General features: G+C 50.2%; 2 protein-coding genes and 1 pseudogene across 3 annotated transcripts; all 3 read left to right on the top strand.

Annotated features, from left to right (window-relative positions):
* On the top strand, positions 1–7967 carry LOC144162231 (kelch-like protein 10; annotated as a pseudogene).
* A 7674-nt stretch (positions 7968–15641) lies between these two features.
* Positions 15642–17906, top strand: LOC144162374 (alpha-crystallin A chain-like). Of its 2 annotated transcripts, none has more exons than XM_077692874.1 (2): positions 15642–15779; positions 16316–17906. In XM_077692874.1, exon 2 carries the CDS (start codon positions 16442–16444, stop codon positions 16961–16963), a length of 522 nt encoding a protein of 173 aa, XP_077549000.1. In that variant the 5' UTR covers positions 15642–15779; positions 16316–16441; the 3' UTR covers positions 16964–17906. The 2 variants fall into 2 exon arrangements, with proteins under 2 accessions (XP_077549000.1, XP_077549001.1); XM_077692875.1 differs by having other exon boundaries at positions 16313–17906.
* A 2555-nt stretch (positions 17907–20461) lies between these two features.
* On the top strand, positions 20462–21301 carry LOC144162373 (alpha-crystallin A chain-like). Its single transcript, XM_077692873.1, has one exon. The coding sequence runs from the start codon at positions 20589–20591 to the stop codon at positions 21123–21125; it is 537 nt and encodes a 178-aa protein (XP_077548999.1). The 5' UTR covers positions 20462–20588; the 3' UTR covers positions 21126–21301.
* The last annotated feature ends 372 nt before the right edge of the window (positions 21302–21673 follow it).

Raw genomic sequence — 21673 nt, 5'->3', positions numbered from 1 at the left:
ACGCTCGACCGGGAGACGTCGAAGGCCCTGTGGAAAATTCGCTCTTCGCACCTGCTCTGTGACTGTCTGCTCAAGACCTCAGACGGGGGTGCTTTCCCCATGCACAGGGTCATAATGGCCAGTTGCAGTAAGTATTTCAGGGTCCTATTCGGCGTACGCTTCAACATTTACGAGCGGTTCGAAGTGTTGGTGCCCGGTATGTCGAGCGCAGCCTTGGCCATCATCGTTGAGTTCGCGTACAAGCGCGTCATTTTTGTGGGCACGAAAAACGTGGAGATCGTTTTGGAGGTGGCTGGTTACCTCTGCGTTACTGACCTGATCAAGGACTGCTGCGAGTTTCTGCACTCCATCATGTCTCTCGAAAACTGCATCAGCATCCACGTAGTCGCCAACCGCTACAACTACTTCGACCTCGAAAGAAAGACGTATACAGGTACCTGAAGCAGCCCTTCTTGGAGATCTGAAAGAGCAGCGAAGAGCTATTCAAGCTGGAGATCGACATAGTGGAATCACTGTTGTCTGACCAGAACGTGAACGTGGCCGAGGAAGGGAGCGTGTGAAAGGCCGCGCTCCGCGGCGCTGGGTTGAGTTCAAGCCAGAGCAGTACATTGCTGTGTCCGCCCGGGCCTAGTCGACACCTAGTCAATTGTGTCCGCCCGGGCCTAGTCGACACAGACTTCTTCGTCGAGAAGATAAAGACGCACCGATACGTCGTCGGAAGCGAAGCCTTCAAGCCCATCGTAACAGACAGCCTGCACTTTCTGTACGGCCTGAGCTTTGTGGCCCACAATGACGAGGTATACGGACTCCAGCGTTGGCGCGTCCCCGCATCCCGCACGAGGCGATGTTCGTCATCGGCGGCTGGATGAACGGAGGGCCGAGTGCCTGCATTGAGAGCTACGACAGCAAGGCCGACCGGTGGGTAAAGGTTGAAAGCGTGGACCCTGCAGGGCCCCAGGCCAACCACAAGTGTGCGTGCGGCCATCGGCTACGACAGCTACGTGATCGGAGGTTTCAATCCCGAGTTTTTTTCCACCAGGGGGCCAGCCGATGCGGGCGAGATTCACATCGGCTCCGCGAAGTACCCGTCCTCTGACGCATCAAGTTGATGCAAGGCCACAAAACCAGTACTGGTCGACAGACATTATCAGCGTGATCACCGGGAGACCAAATTTTCTTCAGGCAAGCCATTGTGTCTCATTTTACGAGCGCGGAAACTTTCGAAGCGGTGGCCGCCACGCTAACCCTAAATCAAGGGTTAGCTGGCCAGCGGCGGTTACGCAATAGCGTCCTTGACCATGAACGTGCAAGCAGAAATGGATACCACCCCTGCCCTGGAACCCGGCCCCGAGCTGAGCATCCAGGACGGAAGAATGGCAATCGCAGTCCACGGGTCCGTAGAGGACGAGGAAACACCGAAGGCGAGAGCGGGCTGGCTACAAGTGCGGTACGGTCGTGGCCGGCAGGCAACCAACAACAACAGCGACAACGGCACGGGAACATCAGATCAACCCCACAAGTCGTCGGAGACCACTACGGGCCAAGGTAGGCCCACCAAAACGCTCACCCGAGCACAATTCGCTCGGAAAGTCAACAATGCAACCGAGAAAGCAGCCCGCATGCCGCGCGACATGGCTAGAGACGAGAACAAGGTGGTGATCAGACCACGAGGCGGACTCACAGTGGGAAAAGTTAAGCCTACCAACCTCATGCGGGCCATCGCAAGGGCGGCAGGCATGGACCTACAAGATGCAGCGGCAGAAGACACGGCTTACCCCAACGCCGCACAAAATATCATCGTGGTCAGCACTCCTAGCGAAGAGAGAGCCAATCGATACGCGGATATCCGAAGAATCGAACTGGACGCACAAACTTTCGAAGTCTACGCCTACGGCACGGCACCGGACAACACGGTAAGGGGAGTTATACACAATATCCCCGTAGAAGACACAGAAGAAGACATCAACGCATATCTCAAATGTAGCTACAATTCGACGGTCCTCGGAGCACATCGCATAGGTACATCCGAAGCAGTCATAGTCCTGTTCCAAGGCGACCGGGTACCAACCCACGTCAGATACGCCGGAGTAATGATCAAGTGTACAATTTATAAGCAACACAGGGAGGTGTGCAAGCACTGCGGCCAAGTAGGACATCGCAGGGATGTTTGCCCCACGCCCAACCTCAAGGTCTGCTTCGGCTGCGGAAAAGCCGATCCGGACCAAGACCACGAAAAGACATGTCAACCACACTGCAAACTATGCGGAGGCCAACACCCAACCGGTGACAAGAACTGCAGGAACCGATACAAAACGCCGTTTCAAGTCAAGAAACGCCAGTGGGAGGCCAAGAACGCAAAGACCGCTGCAAACGCCGTCGGGGAGTCTCGCCCATCGTCAGCATTAAAGACGAGACTATCGAGGAAAGACGAATTCCCAGAACTACCAAGCGCTGGCAAGAGAATACGTCATCCATCATCGCGCGGCGCCAGCCGCGAGAGATCGAGCAGTAAAACAAGAGGTGCCAAGACAGCGGGATCGCCGGCAGCGACCGCCGCCGCAGGTGTGACATGGGTCCGAGTAGCAGCCGCCAATGGAGGCGGAGCCAAGCAGCAGACCGGCCAAAGTGGCCTGCGCTCACCTAGCCGAGGAGACAACGACAGAATACAAGCTCTAGAGAAGATGGTCAAAGACCAACAGGAAACCATCGCCAAGCTAACCAAGCAACTCCAAGAAATCTTCGTCACGGGAAGGTGCAACATGGCAGCACCGCCAAAGACTCCTCACGAGATGTGGCTAACAACGACGGCAAACGTAGCAGTCACGGCACCTACTGCACTCCCACCAACAGAAGTAGACGTCAATCACAACACTGCAGGCGGTAACAATGAGGAAACAGAGACGGAGGAAAGGGAAGACGGCGAAATCATTGAAACCGACCAGAACACATACTCCCCGACGCCAAGGCCAGTTATAGCCGAAGACCCGGAAAAGCTGAACCACATCGGCTTCTCGGTGAGACTCAGCCACAACACCAGAAGAATCGAGAGAATCGAAGCTCGACTCGACAAGCAAGGAGCGCAAATAGACAAGCTTGTGGCACAGTACGGAGAAATCAAAGTCAGCCTGGACGAAACCAAGGCCCAGTTTCGAGACCCAATCGCCAGACTGGAGCAATACCTATACGAGAAGCTAGGGGCGCCAAGTACAAACGTGACTGGCCACAACGCCGCCGGAGACACGACCCAACAACAACAACATCATGGCTAAGAAGACCCGTACCACACTCAAAGTCTGGCACTGGAATGCCAATGGCCTCCGATGCCGACTGGCACTACTGCAACAACACGTGCAAGCCGCGGACCCCCCACCAGACATAATAATGGTCCAAGAAACACACCTGGAAAAGAAGCCAACACCCCCCGGATACAGAACGCACGCAACACCTCCCAGTACGAGAACCAGCTCCAAGGGTGCCGCGCAGGGAGTGTGCACGTTTGTCAGGAAGGATCTAACAATCATCCCACACGACCGCTTCCTCGGCCAAGACACCGCCCTAGAGATGTGTGTGACCGAGGTGGTGGTCGGCAAAAAGAAGCAGACAACAGTCTACGCCATTAACGTGTATAGCAATCCACAACACCGAAGTCAACGGTTCAAAGCGATGTTCCACAAGACGTTGCGACAGGTTGGAAACAACCCAACAATAATAGCCGGAGACTTCAACGCACAGCACAAGGAGCTCGGATACGGGCTCACCTCGGCTAAGGGTAAAAATCTGCTCGAGGAAGCCGAAGAGACCGGGTTCGAGCTCATCACAGATCCACAGCAACCGTCCCGCATCGGTACCTCCACCGCCCGAGACACCAACCCCGACCTCGCCTTTGTGCGTCTCCCCAGCGGCAAGGCGTCCAAGTGGCGAAACACGGGGCATAGTCTCGGGAGCGACCATTACATCATAGAAGTGGAGGTCCCCATCAGGGGGGCGGACGCAAGGACCAACAAGAATACACACAAGCACAGGTTAACCGATTGGAATGCCTTCCGCCGAATCGACACCGACTCGACCATCGAAGATATCGAGCAATGGACCACGAAGATGGTGGAGGCCAGCAAACAAGTCACGAAGGAGATTGAAACCGACGAACAGATCCATGTCATGGACCCAAAACTGGCCTATATGATCGAGGCCAGAGGATCCCTGCAAAGACGATGGAAGAGACACCGACATCTACGAAGCCTGCGCAAGCGCATAGCGCACCTCGGCCGAGAGATCGAGAAGTACAGTCGCCAGCTATGCGCTCAACAATGGCACGCCATATGCAACGAGGCCGACAGACAGCCGCACGCCAGCAAGACGTGGAAGCTCCTCCGGCACCTGCAAGACGAGACGCAAAGCAAGGCCTATCAACATCACAGACTTGCCCAGATCGTCTACAAGGCAACCAAGACGCACGGTACTGAAAAGCTTGCCAAGCTACTCAATGAACAATACCTGCCTGCCACCCCTAACACTGACCACCCACATTATAGAGGAACGGCAAACCCCGAACTCGATAAAGACATAGAAGAATGGGAGGTCCGCAGAGCGGCGCAGGAACTGAACTGCAGATCGGCTGCTGGTCCGGACGCCATAAGCAACAAGATTCTAAGAAACATGAACGAGACGGCAATCAAAGCCCTAACGATGTACTACAACAAATGCTGGCGCTCGGGTGAGCTCCCAAAACAATGGAAGACAGCCCGTACAATACTGATCCCAAGACCGAACAAGGCAGCCAGCATACAGAACTTACGACCCATCTCCCTTACATCATGTGCAGGGAAGGTGCTGGAACATGTCCTGAACAATCGGTGGCAAGACTACCTGGAAGAGAACGACATATACCCCGACACCATGCTGGGATTTAGACCAAAGCTCTGCACACAGGACGCAATGCTTCTCCTGAAACATGACATGCTCGAAACTCCCAGCAAGGTTGACTGCAAGGCGATCCTAGGCTTAGACTTGAAAAGCGCCTTCGATAACGTCCGTCACTCCGCCATCCTGGAACAGGTCAACAGACTTGGTCTAGGAAAGCGGACGTATAACTACATACGAGCCTTCCTGTCACACAGGACGTCCAGCATCCAAATAGGGCAATTACAGTTCGAAGACCGAAAGCTGGGCAGCATAGGCACGCCACAGGGGTCGGTCATCTCCCCACTACTATTCAACTTAGTAATGATACCGGTGGCCGAAAGGCTAGCCCAGCTGCCGGACCTACGACACACCATATATGCAGACGACCTGACGCTGTGGGTAACAGGAGGCTCGGACGGACACACCGAGGAGACGTTGCAGCAGGCAATACATACCGTCGAAACCAGCCTCCACGGCACGGGGCTACACTGCTCACCTCAAAAATCGGAGCTGTTGATCATACCACCCTCTGGCCACCGAAGAAAGAAGGGAGAACAAGAAGCACACAGAAACATCAACCTCTACACCAAAGACGGAACCACCATCCCGCACGTCAATACCATCAGAATATTAGGCCTACACATGGACGCAGGCAACGGTAATCACACGGCGCTCGAAAAGCTGCTAACGAAAATAGGCATCACCACCCGCCTCATAAAGAGAATTTCGACGCGGCGTGACGGCATGCGGGAAGCCAACCTCCTGCGACTACTGCAGTCGTTTGTGGTGAGCCACGTATCGTACGTGGGCTCTTTCCACCGATGGCTGCAGTACGAGCGGGATAGGATTAACGCAGCCATAAGGAAAGCATACAGAACGGCTCTTGGACTCCTGCCATGTACTAGCAACCAGGCCTTGGCGTCCTTGGGAGTCCATAATACTCTCGAAGAGATATGCGAGGCTCAGCGTACAGCGCAGATACAACGACTACAGAACACCAGGACTGGCCGGAAGATTCTACAGCGTGCGGGCCTCAGCCCGACAACAACTAGAGAAGAAGAAGAGGCTAACATGCAAAGAAAGAAGCTGCCGGATATCATTAGTAGACAGCTGGTGATCTCGCCGCTCCCGCGCAACATGCATCCGCAGAGGGACAAAGAGCGCAGACAGGCCAGGGCCAGAGCGCTGACCGAGACCTACGAAAACGACCGCACGGCTATGTACGTCGACGTCGCTCAGATGCCGGAAAGACCACAGCACTTCGTAGCAGTGGTAATTCGCGCTGCGGACGGAAACACAGTCAACGCGTGCAGCCTCCAAGCCACCAATGCCGAGCAGGCGGAAGAGGCCGCTATCGCCCTAGCTCTGTGCGGCGGCGACGAGGCCCGAACTGTACTGAGCGACTCGCAAATGGCAATCACCAACTACTCCAGAGGCAAGGTGGGAATGGTGGCAGCCCGCATCCTCCCCAAGCACAAAGAGACCACAACGCACATAAGGTGGTTCCCGGCTCATGTAGGACCAACGTTTTTAGATTAGGTTCTAAATCTAAAAACGTTCTAAATCTTAGATTTAGATTAGGTTCTAAATCTAAAAACCTAATCTAAAAACGTTGTGTAGGACCCATCGCCGGGGGTGTTACCAACCGCAACGAGAAGGCGGACGCCGTCGCACGAGAGCTCGCGCGCCGTGCGGCGCCCCACCGCCTCGCCTCTCAGATTGCGGTGGAGAGCGCCCCTGACATGGAGCCCATTCTCAACTACAGCGAGGTCCTGGCCTGGCATAGAGTGGAAAGGGCGCAACTACCCCCGCCCCACCCAAGATTGAACAGAAGAGAGGGGGTGCTGCTACGACAATTGCAGACGAGGACAGTCCTCACACCGGCCCTGGCTCGACACATGTGTCCCGAACTCTACGGGGAAGTGCTGTGCAGTGTGTGCGCGGACGAACCTGCAACTCTGGCCCACATTATGTGGGGGTGTGGTGCGAGTGACTACAGTGCAGTGTCGGACCCACTGCCACCGGACATGGTGGACTACGTTAGTTCCTCCAACCCGAAGGAACAGCTCATCGCCGTCCAGCGGCTCGAGGACGCCCTTGCCCAGCAGGCGCGAACGGGAGACCCTCCATCCCCTAGCGGGAGGAAGCGGGCTCGCCAAGTAGCCAAAGCTGGAGCACTGGCCTAGAGTTCCCCGAGGTCTAGCCTCCCGATAGGGGGCGGTGAAGCCCTGCGTGGCCTGACCCGCCCCTGCACGCCGGACACAAATAAATGTCATTTTCTCTCTCTCTCTTCAATCCCGATCACTTCTTCCGCAGTGCGCGCTGCTTTACCGCGCACACGAAGACGTGGCGCTCAACAACTCCCATGCGCGTCAAGAGGGGCTATGTCAGCGTCGCTGTGCTCAATGACATCATTTATGCCATGGGAGGCTACGACGGGGGTGAGTGGCAGAGCTCCGCCGAAAAGTTCGACTGCCGCAACAACCAGTGGGCCGTGATCGCGTCCATAAACCAACAACGCAGTGACGCCTACGCCACGGCGCACAACGGCGACTTGTACATGACGGGCAGCTTCAGCGGCAGTGAATGCCTCGGCTCTTCTGAGCGCTACGACCCGCAGTTTGACGAGTGGCCATCGCGAGCATGCGCTCCGTGCGGAGCGGAGTTGGCTACATCGGGTTTCGGGAGAGCATCCACGCAATAAACGGCTTCAGCGGTCACTCCAAACTCCTTTCTGTCGAGAAGTACAACCCAGAGACAAGCGCGTGGACCCTGCTACCAAACATGGGCAATGCAAGGAGCAACTTTGCTGTCGCCCTCATCGACAACCTGGTGTTTGCCTGTGGCGGGTGTTAAGCGCGACTAACCGTGTTGAATGTTACTACCCAAGCACGATGCAGTGGTACGATGCGACGAGCATGAACGAGGGTCGGTTGGCGGTGGCCGCCTGCGTCATTTCGGGCCTGCTCAACGTCCGTGACTACGTTCACGATCCCCACGGCAACCTGATGAAAGCGAAGCGCCAGAAGGTCCTCGAAATCCTCAACAAGAACTCGCATCACTAGACGACCTTGAAGGAAGGCCACTGAGAAGAATTAACGACACCCGCATGGAGGCAGGGACATGAAGACCAATATGAAGACACGGGGACTCACTTTCGGGCTAGTGAAAAAAGACTGTTTACTCCTAACCATATGACACGTTGGTTCGGGTGCACATACATCATCTGTATACTGTTGCATGCGCGTCACATTCTGATCAAACATGTGTGTTCAAATATGCGTTTGCGTGCGTGGTGCGTGCGTGCGTGTGTGTTTGAAATGAAGAAAGCAAGTGGAGAAAAACCCAGGTTGGGACAAGACCCACCACCTTCGGTTTACGCGTCCCATGCCTTAGTAACTCGGCAACGCGGGTTCCGACCGAAACGTCAGAATAAATCTTACGTTTTCCACTGTTACTATTTAATCGTATATATGTGCATTAGGGTGCCGAACCGGAACCGAACGGAATCGATAAACGGAAGCGAACCAATATTTTTGTCGGAAGTGAACCCAATTCGAACCGTTATAATACGCTGAACCCGAACCGGAACTGAACCGAAAAAAAATTACGTTTACCAGTTCACGACGACACGGATGGACCCTCCGTTGTTGATATTGCGCAGTCAATGCCATTCAGCCCTCTCTGTTTCACGTACCACCAACTTCGGGCCCTCTCGTGCACTTCCCCTCCAGACAAATCAAAACACTATCGTCGCTCTCTTTGTGTACCTGCAGCATGGGAAAGGAATGCGCAGCAATTCAGCAATGGTATGTTGCTGCTGGTAGCGCGAGCAGATTGCGAGACTGACCAAACGAAATGTCATTCTCGGCAGATTGCAGGCGATATATGAAACGGCTTTGCCCTTCCCTCGCTGCGACGGTGCTCTATACTGCGCGCCACAAAGGCCTGGCCACACCCAAAGTGTGCAAACTTTTTTGTATTTCATAATTCGTTTAAAAAGCTCGCACACCTGGAAAGTGTAAACGCAGGAGTTGCCCAGTGGCTAAGCCGTTTGCTAATGCGGGTTCGATCACCGTTCACCACGACCGTTTTTCCGATGTAGGCAGAAAACGAAAACGCCCGTGTGTCGAGATTTGGACGCCCGTTGTGTATCCCCAAGTGGTCGAAATAGCTCTTCCGCCTTTCAACATATATAAGCGGCGCCTCGAAGCAGAGTTATAGCACCGGGGCATCGATCACCAATATTTTGACAGAAGAGCTTAATGTTTAAGCTTGAGTTTTTTTCGTTGGAGTTAGCAAAAAAAAAAAAAAAAAAAGAAACCAAGATCCGGGCACGCGTACTGCGTGCAGTGGCTTAAGCGAAAAAAAAATACTGTGCGCACGTGAGCATGCGCCTCGTGAGGAGTGCCCGGTGTAGTGGTGGTGGTGACCCAAAAAATGGCGCATACCCACTTAGGCGCATTGGCCAAGATGTTTCCAGTGTGATCAATCATGCGATGCCGAATAATGGAACAGAAGGAAGAATTTGGCCTAAGTTCAAGAGAGAGAGCAGGCTTGCACGTGTGCTCGCGCCACGTGAGGAGCTCCCGCCTTCGTCGTCGTCTGAGGCGCTGCGGACCCGTAGCACACCGGTCGCTGCAGGAACCGGTGTGCTGCAGGGAAGCTCTAGCGTGTTATTCTTGGGAGGAGTGAGACGAGAGAGGAACAACATGAGCGGTGAGCTGGAAAGAGGAGGAAGGCATCGTCTCTCGTCGACATTTGCCAAGTTGCCAGTTGCAACGAAAGGAGCAGATACGCGGCCGATTGTCAAAGCAAAGCTTTCTATAGTTCATACCACAAGCTGCATGCAGCAGTGAGGAGGCTACAGTTTTCAATAGAGCGTCCACTGAGGGTGCGTAATTCACCGCGAAGAGGGTTTTGAAAGGATCTTTCAGTCTCCCCTCTCGGCCGGTGGAATCGCAAGGCCCCGCGCCTTTTGTCGCTTCCTTCACGGTGAGTTAGCCGCCCTCAGTGGGCGCTTTATTAACAACAATGTAGCTTCAACAGTGCTGCATGCAGCTTGTGGAGTTCTACCAGCCACCGGTTCTTGCGTGGGGTGATACGGGACAACAAACTCCAAACGCGGCGGAGGCGACGGGGGGGGGGGGGGGGGGTTCACTCACGGAACACACGATGGCGTGGCGAATTTACCCAGCGTTCTCCGCGCGGAAGTGCCTGCTCGCCGGCGTTGCCGGCGTCGGCGGTACGGCTTTGTCGTCTGCTTTAGCTACAGTTGTTTTCTGCCTGTTTAGGTGCAGCTTCGCATCCATTGCGCGCTGCCTTCGCACGGCTTGATTAACTTAATAGAATGCTTTGTTGGGCGAGTTGGTTCATGGCTTCAAAAAAAATAAAAAGAGCGAAATGTACGAGTACAGAGAAACACAGTGCGCAGACGCGCCTCTGATGTACTGACGTTTATATGCTGAGAAGGGTTTCGAAATAAACTAGTTGGTAGTGAGCGCTAGTCCAGTCTATACTAAAAGAACACATTACGGGACACTCGTTTTCCAACGCCTCGCACTAGAACGTTTCATCTCCGTGGGCAAAAACACGTACTAAAAGAAGACATCGGGACACTCGTTTCCCAGCGCCTCTCGCTAGAACGCTTCGGGCTTCAAAGACACTTGACTTTCACAGCCGAGCTGAACTTGGCACGATCTACGACTTGGAAGCGCAGGAGCATAGGGACGAGGGAGAAGAACCCAAGAAATACATTATGCACATTGACTGCGATTAGCCACGCGGACCGCGGTTACATAATACATGTAAGTACATACGTATACACATTCAGTCGAATCTCGGTATAACGAATCACGTGGGTCCGCCCAATATCGTTCGTTATTTTGAAATATCGTTCTAATGAAAAACTTGTCGTTACGAGCCAGTGACCAAATGTAAAGAAAATTATATAAATAAAAATGTTGCACTCACTTCAAAGCTGCTTTATTTGAAGAAATCAGTTATTTTCTTCTTGCGCGTGCAGCACGCACGGCCGATTATGAATGTCTCTACATCTCTTCGCTTTGTGCAATACCTCATCGGGTACGTCATTGCACTGAGCGATGAAAGTACGGACTTCGTTCATGTGCACTAAAACATCAATGTGACACGAGCTCATTTTCTTCTGTTTACGATGACACACAGTCTCATTCCTTCGCGTCATCATCGTCAGTGATGATGATGACCGCTTTCGCTTCTTCTTGGCTCCGTCACTAGTTGCATTCATCGTTAAAATTCCCAGAAAAATCACCCACAGCAAATAAACGCCTGTACGCACACGTGAATAGCGTGAAGAACGACCGATCGGCCACCCGACATAACCAGAGAGGAAAGAGGCAAAGGCGGCTAGGCCTGCTTCGCCACTGCACAATGATTAAACCGCAGCTTTGTGGAGGCGCTAGAGTGTACTAGAAGAAACTTCTAGTACAGTAGACTCTAGAGGCGCTAGCCGTCGGCACTCGACAGGGTAATGATGATAACTACTGCACTCGGCGAATGCCACAGAAACTGCGGTTTCTGTTTCACGCCAGAGTTACGGCACTGTGACTTTTACGTGAATTCGTAATACTGATGTTTCTCTATTATATAAAAGAAAATAAACTACGTGCGCTATTCTGAATTATGCGCTGTACTGAAATTCGAAGAACTGAAATATGCTTACAAATTGAAATATAGACAATCTGGCTGGGATTTTTAAAACATTCGTAAATTTGAGAAATTCCTTAAAGGAGCCATGAAGACAAAATACAAGTTGAGTTTATTAGAAAGACTGCTTAGTCCCGATAACAATGATACCAATATCATCGCAATCTTCGAACAAATAGCGGAGATATTAAGGAAAACGTGTGAAGCAGTCGCGACCCCCTAGCTAATTTCCCGCAACTTTTCTATGACGTCACAGAATCTTGTTTGTGCGATTGGCGGCCGCCTGACTGAACTGTCGCGACGACACATGACTGGACGTCTGTAATGGGGTTTCTAGTTCCATTTGACCGCATCACTTGAATGCTAACGTGCAATTAACGCACTGAAAATTATATTTTATTTTTAGCCCGTATGACGCCATTCTTGCTCATAACACGTCACTGTGGCGCAAAATTTGAAAGTTTTTAAATACTTCTTGCTTTTTTTTGTTAAAAAAACATATTTTGTGGCTGTAATGGAGCTGAGTGAGATTCTGAATCCTAGTTCTTTCAAATTACATGAAGTTGTATTTTCTCTTCATGGCTCCTTTAATGTGGGGTTCGTAGTAACGAGATTTGACTGTAGTTGAAACAAAAAGCGTCTTCTGTCTCTCGTTTCCCATTAGCAGTTATCTTGCTGTGGGAAACACCGGCGCACACTGCAGGCTTCGCCCCTCCCCAGGTTTCACTTTAGTGCAGACGGCCCGGGATTTTTAAAAGCGAAAGCTTTATTAGTAGGACAGATGGCGCCCTGTCAAAAACTAATGCATTTCTTCATTGACCGGTCGGTCGACCGAAAAGCTCTGATAAGGTCTCTGAATACACGGCGCGTGCATGAAACCAGGATTCCATTGTGTCGACACGAATACTTGAAGATGGCGAAAAAAAAGGAACGCTTCTAGGTAAGACAACACACGCATCGATCACAATAGTATACCTTTATCTCCAATACCACGTATCGGTATACATTTATATCACTCGTAGATTCTTTTACTGCATGAGTGCGCGAAAAATCGTCTCATGGTCTCACTCTTCATTTGCGATTTCAGTCTTTGAATATTTCACAATCTATTGGGCACACTCTCATCGAAAGTAGGACGCACTTAGAGCGTCGCCATCCATCCCCATCTCTCTTACCCCTCATTCCTGCAAGCTATTAGAGCATATTATTTACAAACATATCAATAAATTTCTTGAATCTAACAATCTTTTGTCTAACTTCCAACATAGATTCAGACTAAGTTATAGTACTGTTACGCAGTTAACCGAATTCGTGCACGACAACATTGACATTGGTAATCAGGTTGACGCAGTATTCATTGAATTTTCGAAAGCCTTCGACACTGTACTTCATTCTAAATTACTGTGTAAATTAAGCACCATATTAAACAGCCCACAACTAGTTACTTGAATTTCTACTTTTCTTTTTGAGCGCTCGCAATACGTTTGTTATAACTCGACTGACTCAGATATTGTTAGTGTTAGTTCAGGCCTTCCACAAGGTTCTGTACTTGACCCGTTACTGTTTCTACTGTATATTAACCATTTGCCTAATAACGTAACCTCTAAATATCGCCTGTATGCGGATGATTGTGTTTTGTATGAACCCACTGACTCTCCTGAAGCTCATCACTGTCTAAATGATTATTTACTAAATGTTGTGAATGGTGTGCAACCTGGCAAATGAGTATCATTTTTTAAAAATCAGTTCTTATGTCTTTCACGAATAGTAATTAAGTCCCGGCCCTTCCTGCTTCACGTACTCGTTTAACGGATCCACCTTAAAAAAAAGTAACAGAATACAACTATCTTGGTGTTGTTCTTTCCAGCAACCTATCTTGGTCTCAGCATATTAACTTTATCTGCACAAAATCTTTAAAAAAATAGGTTATTTAAGACGAACACTGTCCCAATTCCGAAAAAGCACGAAATTACTAATGTATAAAACACTGATTCGTCCTGTGCTTGACTACGCATGCCCCGTATGGAATCCACACAAGCAGGGTGAAATTGATAGAATCGAGGCCATTGGAAAACAGAAATCTACCGAATTTATTTGTAATCGTTATGACCGCTACTTTCCGCCTTCCCTTGCCCTGTCTTCTCTTGAACTCACCACACTACGCATATGCGCCGACTAAATGATTCTACGAAATTGTTTTACTGTTTTATTAACTCAGTCTATCGCATGTCTGACAATAACTACATCTCATTTGCCTCGCCGTCCATTACTAGAAGAAATCACCACCTTAATATCAAGCCTTACCATTGTCGAACCAACGCATTCAAATTTAGTTTTTTCCCTTTCACTGCCGAACTCTGGAATGGATTGTCCGTTAATACTCGCTCCCTTCCTCTGGAAAAATTTTTACTTGCCCTTTCTGATTTGCGTTAACTGTTCTTTTATTTTTTTGCTCTGTTGATCTGTTTAATTGCTTTTTTTTTTGTTCCGTGAATGCTCACTCCTGCCATAGCCCCAAATTGGGGGCTGAAGTATAAATAAATAAATAAATAAATAAATAAATAAATAAATAAATAAATAAATAAATAAATAAATAAATAAATAAATAAATAAATAAATAAATAAATAAATAAATAAATAAATAAATAAATAAATAAATAAATAAATAAATAAATAAATAAATAAGGTTTTGACGCAATTTCGACGCAGTTTTGTTGTTAGAAAGCTTTCTCACTTCTCTCAACTTTCTTTGGAGAGGAACGGGGGAGGAGGAATAAACTTTATTTTTATACTAGTTCTGGAGTAGTGGCAATGGGGGGGGGGGTCTTCTCAGTCCAGAAGTCCCTGGGCGGTCGCTGCCAGGCGGGCCCTTACGTACCAGCCGAAGCTGATTGCCGGGGTCCGGGCTTCCTTAGGAAAAAACGAATTAAGACGGATTTTTAAGCAAGTTGGTCCGCGCAGTTTATGCGTCGTTGTTTATATGAATGGTATCCAATTACTAGACGAACGCTGCGCCCTTATAAAGTAAGCATTATAATACAATTATTCCAAATACAGCGTAATCCTTATAGTCTCTGACAATTATTTATTCAATTGGAGTTGTCAAGGCAATGGAAAATTGAAGACCAGTAGTAGCTTCGCGGGTACCATTTTCTTCTTGCCTTGGCGCAGGGGACATTTTTTCTGTCCTCCGTGTATTTGGTAATGCTGCAACCGTTACCTGTCATCTATTCTACTTTCTCGCTCCGTCCTTCCCACCCACTCCATCTACTCAAGGGTGCGGGTTCGATACTGACCGCTGTGGCCGTTTTTTTTTTGTTTTTTTTTTCTGGTGGGGGCAAAAACTAAAACGCACGAATGTCGAAATTTCGACGCGCGGTAAAGGTCGCCAGGTGGTCTATCTTAACCGAAACCCTTCACTACGGCACGCCCACATAGCGGGGACCTAGTTTGGGGGCGTGGAATTCTAAAAATCGAGATTTTCAGCCCATTAAAAGAGGAGACAAACTACATATGCGCATTACCTGCCTTCGCGGAGAAGCCCTGTTTTGCTGCATTACGTAACGTTGCTCGACTGAGGAAAAAAAAAAAAAAAGCGGTCACCCTGGAGGAACTCATACCTTATCGATCTGTCAACCCACTGTGCGAACCTTATTCCGTCCCCTAACCCGCGCTTATTTTAGATTCGCCTTCGCTTGTATAACTCGCCCGGAAATTAAAAAGAAGGGGGGGGGGGTGCATTGTTTACGACAAGAGAGTCAGCGTTAAGCAAAGCTACCATCTGCTCACACAGCATCCAACAATGTTAGACAGAAACACGAAGCTTCACTGTCTTCGCGCGCAGAAATACACCGTCTGCCGGCGCGAAAGCGAGCAAAACACTCTCGGAAGCAAAATATTCGCCGGGTTTGTTTTTGTTGACGGCGCCGTCGGCCATGTGCTGATCGGCCAGCGACCTTGTCGCACTGCGGCAGCCCGTACCACGTGACCACGGCGGACCAATCCCGCGTCTCCTCCTTTCTCCTCCTCACTATTTTCCTCTTTCTCCAAATCGAGGTTCCGTGTGGTGAAAAGGCCGGCGCCCAGACGTTGGACCGGCATCGGAGCATTGGCATCAAGCAGGCGACGTCGAGCAGACGATTTGTGGATTTTACGGGTTCCTCTGCTATCTCCACTTAGCCCAGACAGAGGTGAAACTTTTAGCCGCTGTTTTTGCTTTGTCTTTTTTTTTTCTAGTGTTGTTGGTAATCCCCATATGCCGCAGGTATTCAGTGAGAGCAATGAGGTTACCTTTGCGTTGTGCTTGTGCCGAATTTTTCAGGCCCGCTAACATTTCCTAGATAAGTATAAACTTGGTTGCTCTAAACAGCCCAGGCCATTAAATCTAGCTTGGAGTTTCTTCTGCTCGCGTATATTCTCGGCACATGGTTCTTATAAGCACTGTTTGTTTACTAACTTGTCTTTTTTTCCGTATTGTACGAGTCAAACGATATTCTCTGCAATAAAGGGATATTTAAAATATTGTAGAACAATTTAATCGAGGGATAAATAGCGATAAATTTCAGTTAGCGCTCTGTCCTTGTGCCCTCGTCTGCCATCCCGTGGTTCTCTGGCTATTTCACACTCAGATTTCTTTTTTTCGCCTTCGCCAGGTAGTAGTCGCGCTCCGCTTCACATTTCGCTTGTACGTTTCTGCCCCCCCCCCCCCCTCCCCTGAAATTAGCAGAAAGCACTGGACTCCGCTTCGCAGAGCTAAGAACGTGTTACAAGAAAAGTTTCAAAAACTCTACCAGACGACATCCTCGAAGCACTGCCTCCCGTCGAATAAGCGTAAACAGACGACATCAACAACATGGCGCTCTTCCCGCTTCTGCACCGCAACCTCTTGAGCTCCGACCTCGCAAGACAACTACTCAACGACGACTTCGGCGGCTCCTTCCTCGACGGCGAGCTGTTCGACCCGCCGTACTACCACCAGCGGTTCTACATTCAGCCGCGTCACCAGGAAAGGTCCACGTCGTGCCCTGAACAGCAGGGCACCTCCGTCTCCTGCAGTCCGGATAAGTTCGCCATACGCGTGGACACCCGCAACTTCACTCCCGAAGAGATCAGCGTGAAGACGCAGGACAACTGCGTCGTCATTCACGGCAAACACGAGGAGAAGTCCGACGACCGCGGCTGCTACGTGAAGAGAGAGTTCACGCGCCGCTACGTGCTTCCCGAAGACGTCGACCCGCAGAGCATCAAGTGCCACCTGACACAGGGGGGACTTCTGGCGCTCGAAGCACCGCGCAAGAACGTAAAGAAAGAGGAGCCGAAGATGATACCCATCGAGGTCAAGCACGAGGGAAAGAAGGACGTCGCCAAGGCCTGAAGTGTGTTCGTTGATGCCAAGAATATTCGCATACACACTTTATTTTGCGCGTTAGCCCGGACCAGAACTCGCAGCGTGCATGGTAGCCGGGAAAACGGCGTTTTGTACGATTGTTCAAGGCCGTAGGAGGGCAGAAAAGGACGAATAGAGTATGCTAGGTGACGGTTATGAGCGGTATTCGGTCGTGCATGGAGATTTCCAATGGTGCTCTCGCACTAGACGTGACAGAATTGCTATGAAAGTCTTGAGGCTCATGTTTGAGTGATATTGATATGTTATTTAAGCATCCGCCGGCACGGGCGAGAATAAAAAAAGAAGCACGGGGCTTGATATTTGTAGGAATAGCGTTGATGTCGTTTGTTTGCAGGTGGCGACGTATATATGCCCTAAATTGTGGCAGCACTGCTTACCTTTGCTGCAGCGAATGTGCATTGTACTTGTTTGTAGCAGAATATCGTTGTTCACGAAGACCGCCTGGGCTGTGATATGCGCCGTAGTTGTCGGCTGCGTGTCTGTAGTTGAGCTTTCTGTGTTAACCCCTCCTTGATAAATATCGTGGCTGTGAGTCGTTACTTGAAAGTTGAAACACAGTACACGGGAAGAGAGGGTGATGGGTGTCGTGTATATGAACAAAAATAAATGCCGAAATACTGCCGTATGCGTTAACAGAATAGCATGTAGTCCCGAACCATGTGCACTATACGTCACGATGCGAGTCCTGGCCTGCAGCTGTCGCTCTATTTTCCAGAGTTCGAAACCCCACTGTACTGCCACAAGCCGTGAACGACAAACTTGTAGTAGTACTCCCTTAAGTCTACTCGAGCAGTAAGTATACATTCCCCAAGCCGAATTGTCCTCGGCAGTGATTGTTGTACAACAAGAAGCGCCCGGTTGTGTTGCGGGCTGCAGTTGTGCCGGTTATGAAATAAAACTTTGGTGCACCGTTCCCCACTTCAAAACAATACCGCGGTGTTTGTGCCTTTCGTAATTTTGTAGGGGCCAGGAATTCGAAATACAAGTTAGGTTTACTGAAAGGACTACTCTGTCGCGATAAGTGATATTAATTTTACCCTAAACTTCAAAAATATAATCCATATATTAAAGAAGACATATGTAGCAGTGTATTTATGGAAGGTTAGAAGGATAAGAATGGGGAGGAGTGCATTCGGCAGGCATTCTCAAATGATGAACGGCAGCCTACCATTGACCCTGAAGAAGAAACTGTATGACAGCTGCATCTTACCGGCACTCGCCTACGGGGCAGAAACTTGGAGGCTCACTAAAAGGGCTCAACTTAAACTGAGCACGACGCAGCGAGCAATGGAACGGAAGATGATAGGTGTAACGTTAAGGGACAAGAAGAGCAACGCAGGCGATGAGGCGCGCCGTAGTGGAGGGCTCCGGATTAATTTTGACCCCCTGGGGATCTTTAACGTGCGCCGAAATCTCGCACACACGGGCATTCTTGCTTTTCGCCTCCATCAGAAAAGCGGCCGGGAATCGAACCCGCGTCCTCGTGCTCAGCAGCACAACGCCTTAGCCACTGAGCCACCGCGGCGGGTGGGACAAGAAGAGAGCGGAGTGGATCGGGGAACAAACACGTGTTAAGGACATATATATTAGTAGAAATTAAGCAGAAATGGGCGTGGGCAGGGCATGTAATGGGAAGGCAAGACAACCGTTGGTCATTAAGGGTAAGAGTGGATCCCTAGAGAAGGCAAGCGTGGCAGGGGGCGGCAGAAACTTAGGTGGGCAGATGAGGGAAGAAGTTTGCGGTGATAAATTGGTCGCAGTTAGCACAGGACCGGGATAGTTGGAGATCTATGGGAGAGGCCTTCGCCCTGCAGTGGGCGTAGATGGGCTGATGATGTTGATGATGTAGCAGTGATAACTCCACAGCCACTTTCGGGCGATTTCTTTATGACGTCACAGAATCTTGCTTGTGTGATTGGTTGCCACCGACCAGAGCCGCCGCCACGAAACAGGACTGGGCGATTGTAGTGCGGCCTCTAGTTCCATTTCATTATATCACTTCAATACTAACGTGGCGTTAACACACTGTTAACTATGTTTTTAGTGCTCGCCTATACCACGTCTCTCCAGCCCAAAGTTTTTCAATATTTCTTGTGCTTGTCCGCTTAAAAAAACATAAACGGCCTTTGTGGGTGAAATGCAGCTGAGTTAGCTGCGAGAGCCTAGTTATTTCGAATTAAAACATAGTTGTAGGGGATAAAATGTCAGAGGGCTAGATCCAATTGATGGCTGGGAAGTTGTGGAAAAAAAAAGGGGGGGGGGGGGGGCAAAACACAAAAACTATCACGTCAAAGCTAACCACAAGCTGATGACTTGCTCAAAAATGATCACCGCTACAACTAAGCCGCAGAACCACGATTTGATGACTTTCGCGCGCGAAACGCAAAATGCATCATCATCATCAGCCTATCTAGCCCACTGCAGGGCAAAGTACTCTCCCATAAATCTCCAATTATCCCGGTCCTGCGCTAACTGCGACCAATTTATTCCCGCAAACTTCTTGATTTCATCTGCCCACCCAACTTTCTGCCGCCCCCTGCCACGCTTGCCTTCTCTATATAGGGATCCACTCTGTTACTCCTAATGACCAACGGTTATCTTGCTTTCGCATTACATGCCCTGCCCGTACCCATTTCTTCTTCGTAATTTCTACTAATATGTCCTTAACACGCGTTTATTCCCGCATCTACTCCCCTCTGTTCTTATCCCTTAATGTTACACCCATCATGTTACACCTAGCAAAATTCAGTTGATGCCAAAACCTCAACAGGCGATTGACTTAATTTTGGAAAATTATTTTACGACGCGGGGAAAAAGGAAGTCATTATAGGCACTCTCCATCTTGATGCAAATTTAACGGCAACATATAATTTCAAATAGCCGCCGTAGGCTTCGCGAGCCAGAAAAACCCGAATGCCCAAACAATCGCGGACGTACATGACCGCGTAACATCCACTTGTTAACCACAAAATACAATTTGAAACTGCCACCGTGAGTTCTTCGCGCAAGAAAATGAACGTTCGAACATGCCTGAATGCCGGAACAATCGTAGACGTTCGTAGATCGCGAAACTTCCACCTATAAGCCGAAAATTAGCATTTGAAATTGCCGCCGCATGTTCTGCACGCAAAAAACAACGAACGAACATGACTATACCTTTGCCCAAACAACAATTGTGGACATGGATGATAGCGGAAGTTCCACCTGTTAACGACAAAACAAAATTTGAAATTGCCGCCGCTGGTTGTGCGAGAAAGAAAACGAACGAACGGACACGCCTGACACGTTGTCCATGCATGCCTGATTACCCGAACTACACTCTACCCGAACAATCGCCACAGAACAATCGCGAAGCTTCCACCTGTTTTACTGCACCGCAGAAGCCGGCCGGAGCGGCCAGCGAAGGTCGCAGACGTACCACGTGATCCAGTCCGTCCAATAGGATCGCTTGTTTACTCCGTCTGCTCCCCTCCACGGCATTTCTCGCGCATTCTAGAACGCGCTTCGGTTGCAAACAAAAGCGGCGTCTGCTCGCTTCGCCGGCTAGCTGTGCGAACACGTCGGTGACCGAGAGGTTCTTTAGCGAACATCCATGGCCCTGTTCCCGTTCTACAACCGCGGCTTCCGCGGATTCTTCGACGACGACGACTTCGGCGGCTCCTCCCTCGACGGCGAGCTTTTCGACCCGCCGTTCTACCACCAGCGGTTCTACATCCAACCGCGTCACCACCAACCGTCGTCGCAACGGTCGACCGGCGTCTGCCCCGCCCGACAGCAGCAGGGCACTTCCGTCGCCTGCACCCCGGACAAGTTCGCCATCAACGTGGACACCCGCCACTTCGCCCCCGAAGAGATCAGCGTGAAGACGGAGAACAACTGCGTCGTTATCCACGGCAAGCACGAGGAGAAGTCGGACGACCGCGGCTGCTACGTCAAGAGGGAGTTCACGCGCCGATACGTGCTCCCCGAAGACGTCGACCCGGAGTCCGTCAAGTGCCACCTCAAGCCGAACGGTCACCTGGCTCTCGAGGCTCCGCGTAAGAACGCCCCCAAGAAGGAAGAAGCGAAGCCGATCCCGATTGAAGTGCAGCACTTGTCGGCCTCCGGAGACGCCCAGAAGAACAAGTGAGCAGGTCGGCATTGCAAATGTGCATTTCTGGAAGATGGCGTGTTCTGAAACTGATTCTTGTGTTGTGATGGCTAGGTGTCTTCCATATTTGTAGTTTAGGGTTTCCTTGCACTTTTTGTTGTTTGCGTGCTCAGTGCTCTTGCCGATTGCTGAATAAACGGGACCTCGTTGTGTAATTCTGTTGCATTTGTTCTTTCGTGTTGATCATGCATGCACGCACGCGCACAGCTACATTTTTTTTTCTTGTATATATACCCATTATTCTGTCGGACATAAAAACGTGCGCCAGCCATTGTTATACTGACAATGGCAGGCGTAGAAAGCAGATTCCTGTTCTCAGCGTACACCGAAAAAAGATTCAAAGAAAGAACAATGCGAGCAGGTGTTTTGTGTCTTTTTATTGTCAATCTTATTACGCCAATTATTCTGATCGCGTCTCGCCCTCAAGGCCGTGCCAGCTCGAGCGGCGATATAGCCTCGACATTCACAGGTAATTTTCTAAATGAAATTTTTTGGATAGCTGGTCTGATTCTGCCCAGATCTTGCAC

The sequence above is a fragment of the Haemaphysalis longicornis genome, unplaced genomic scaffold, assembly GCF_048455015.1.
Source record: "Haemaphysalis longicornis isolate Haplotype H1 unplaced genomic scaffold, Haemaphysalis longicornis Haplotype H1 scaffold_12, whole genome shotgun sequence".
NCBI lineage: Eukaryota > Metazoa > Arthropoda > Arachnida > Ixodida > Ixodidae > Haemaphysalis > Haemaphysalis longicornis.
This window is presented reverse-complemented; position numbering and strand designations above follow the sequence as displayed.

Coding starts and splice junctions, on each gene's coding strand:
- LOC144162374 (XM_077692874.1), top strand. CDS start 16,442: ATGGCGCTCTTCCCGCTTCTGCACCGCAACCTCTTGAGCTCCGACCTC.
- LOC144162373 (XM_077692873.1), top strand. CDS start 20,589: ATGGCCCTGTTCCCGTTCTACAACCGCGGCTTCCGCGGATTCTTCGAC.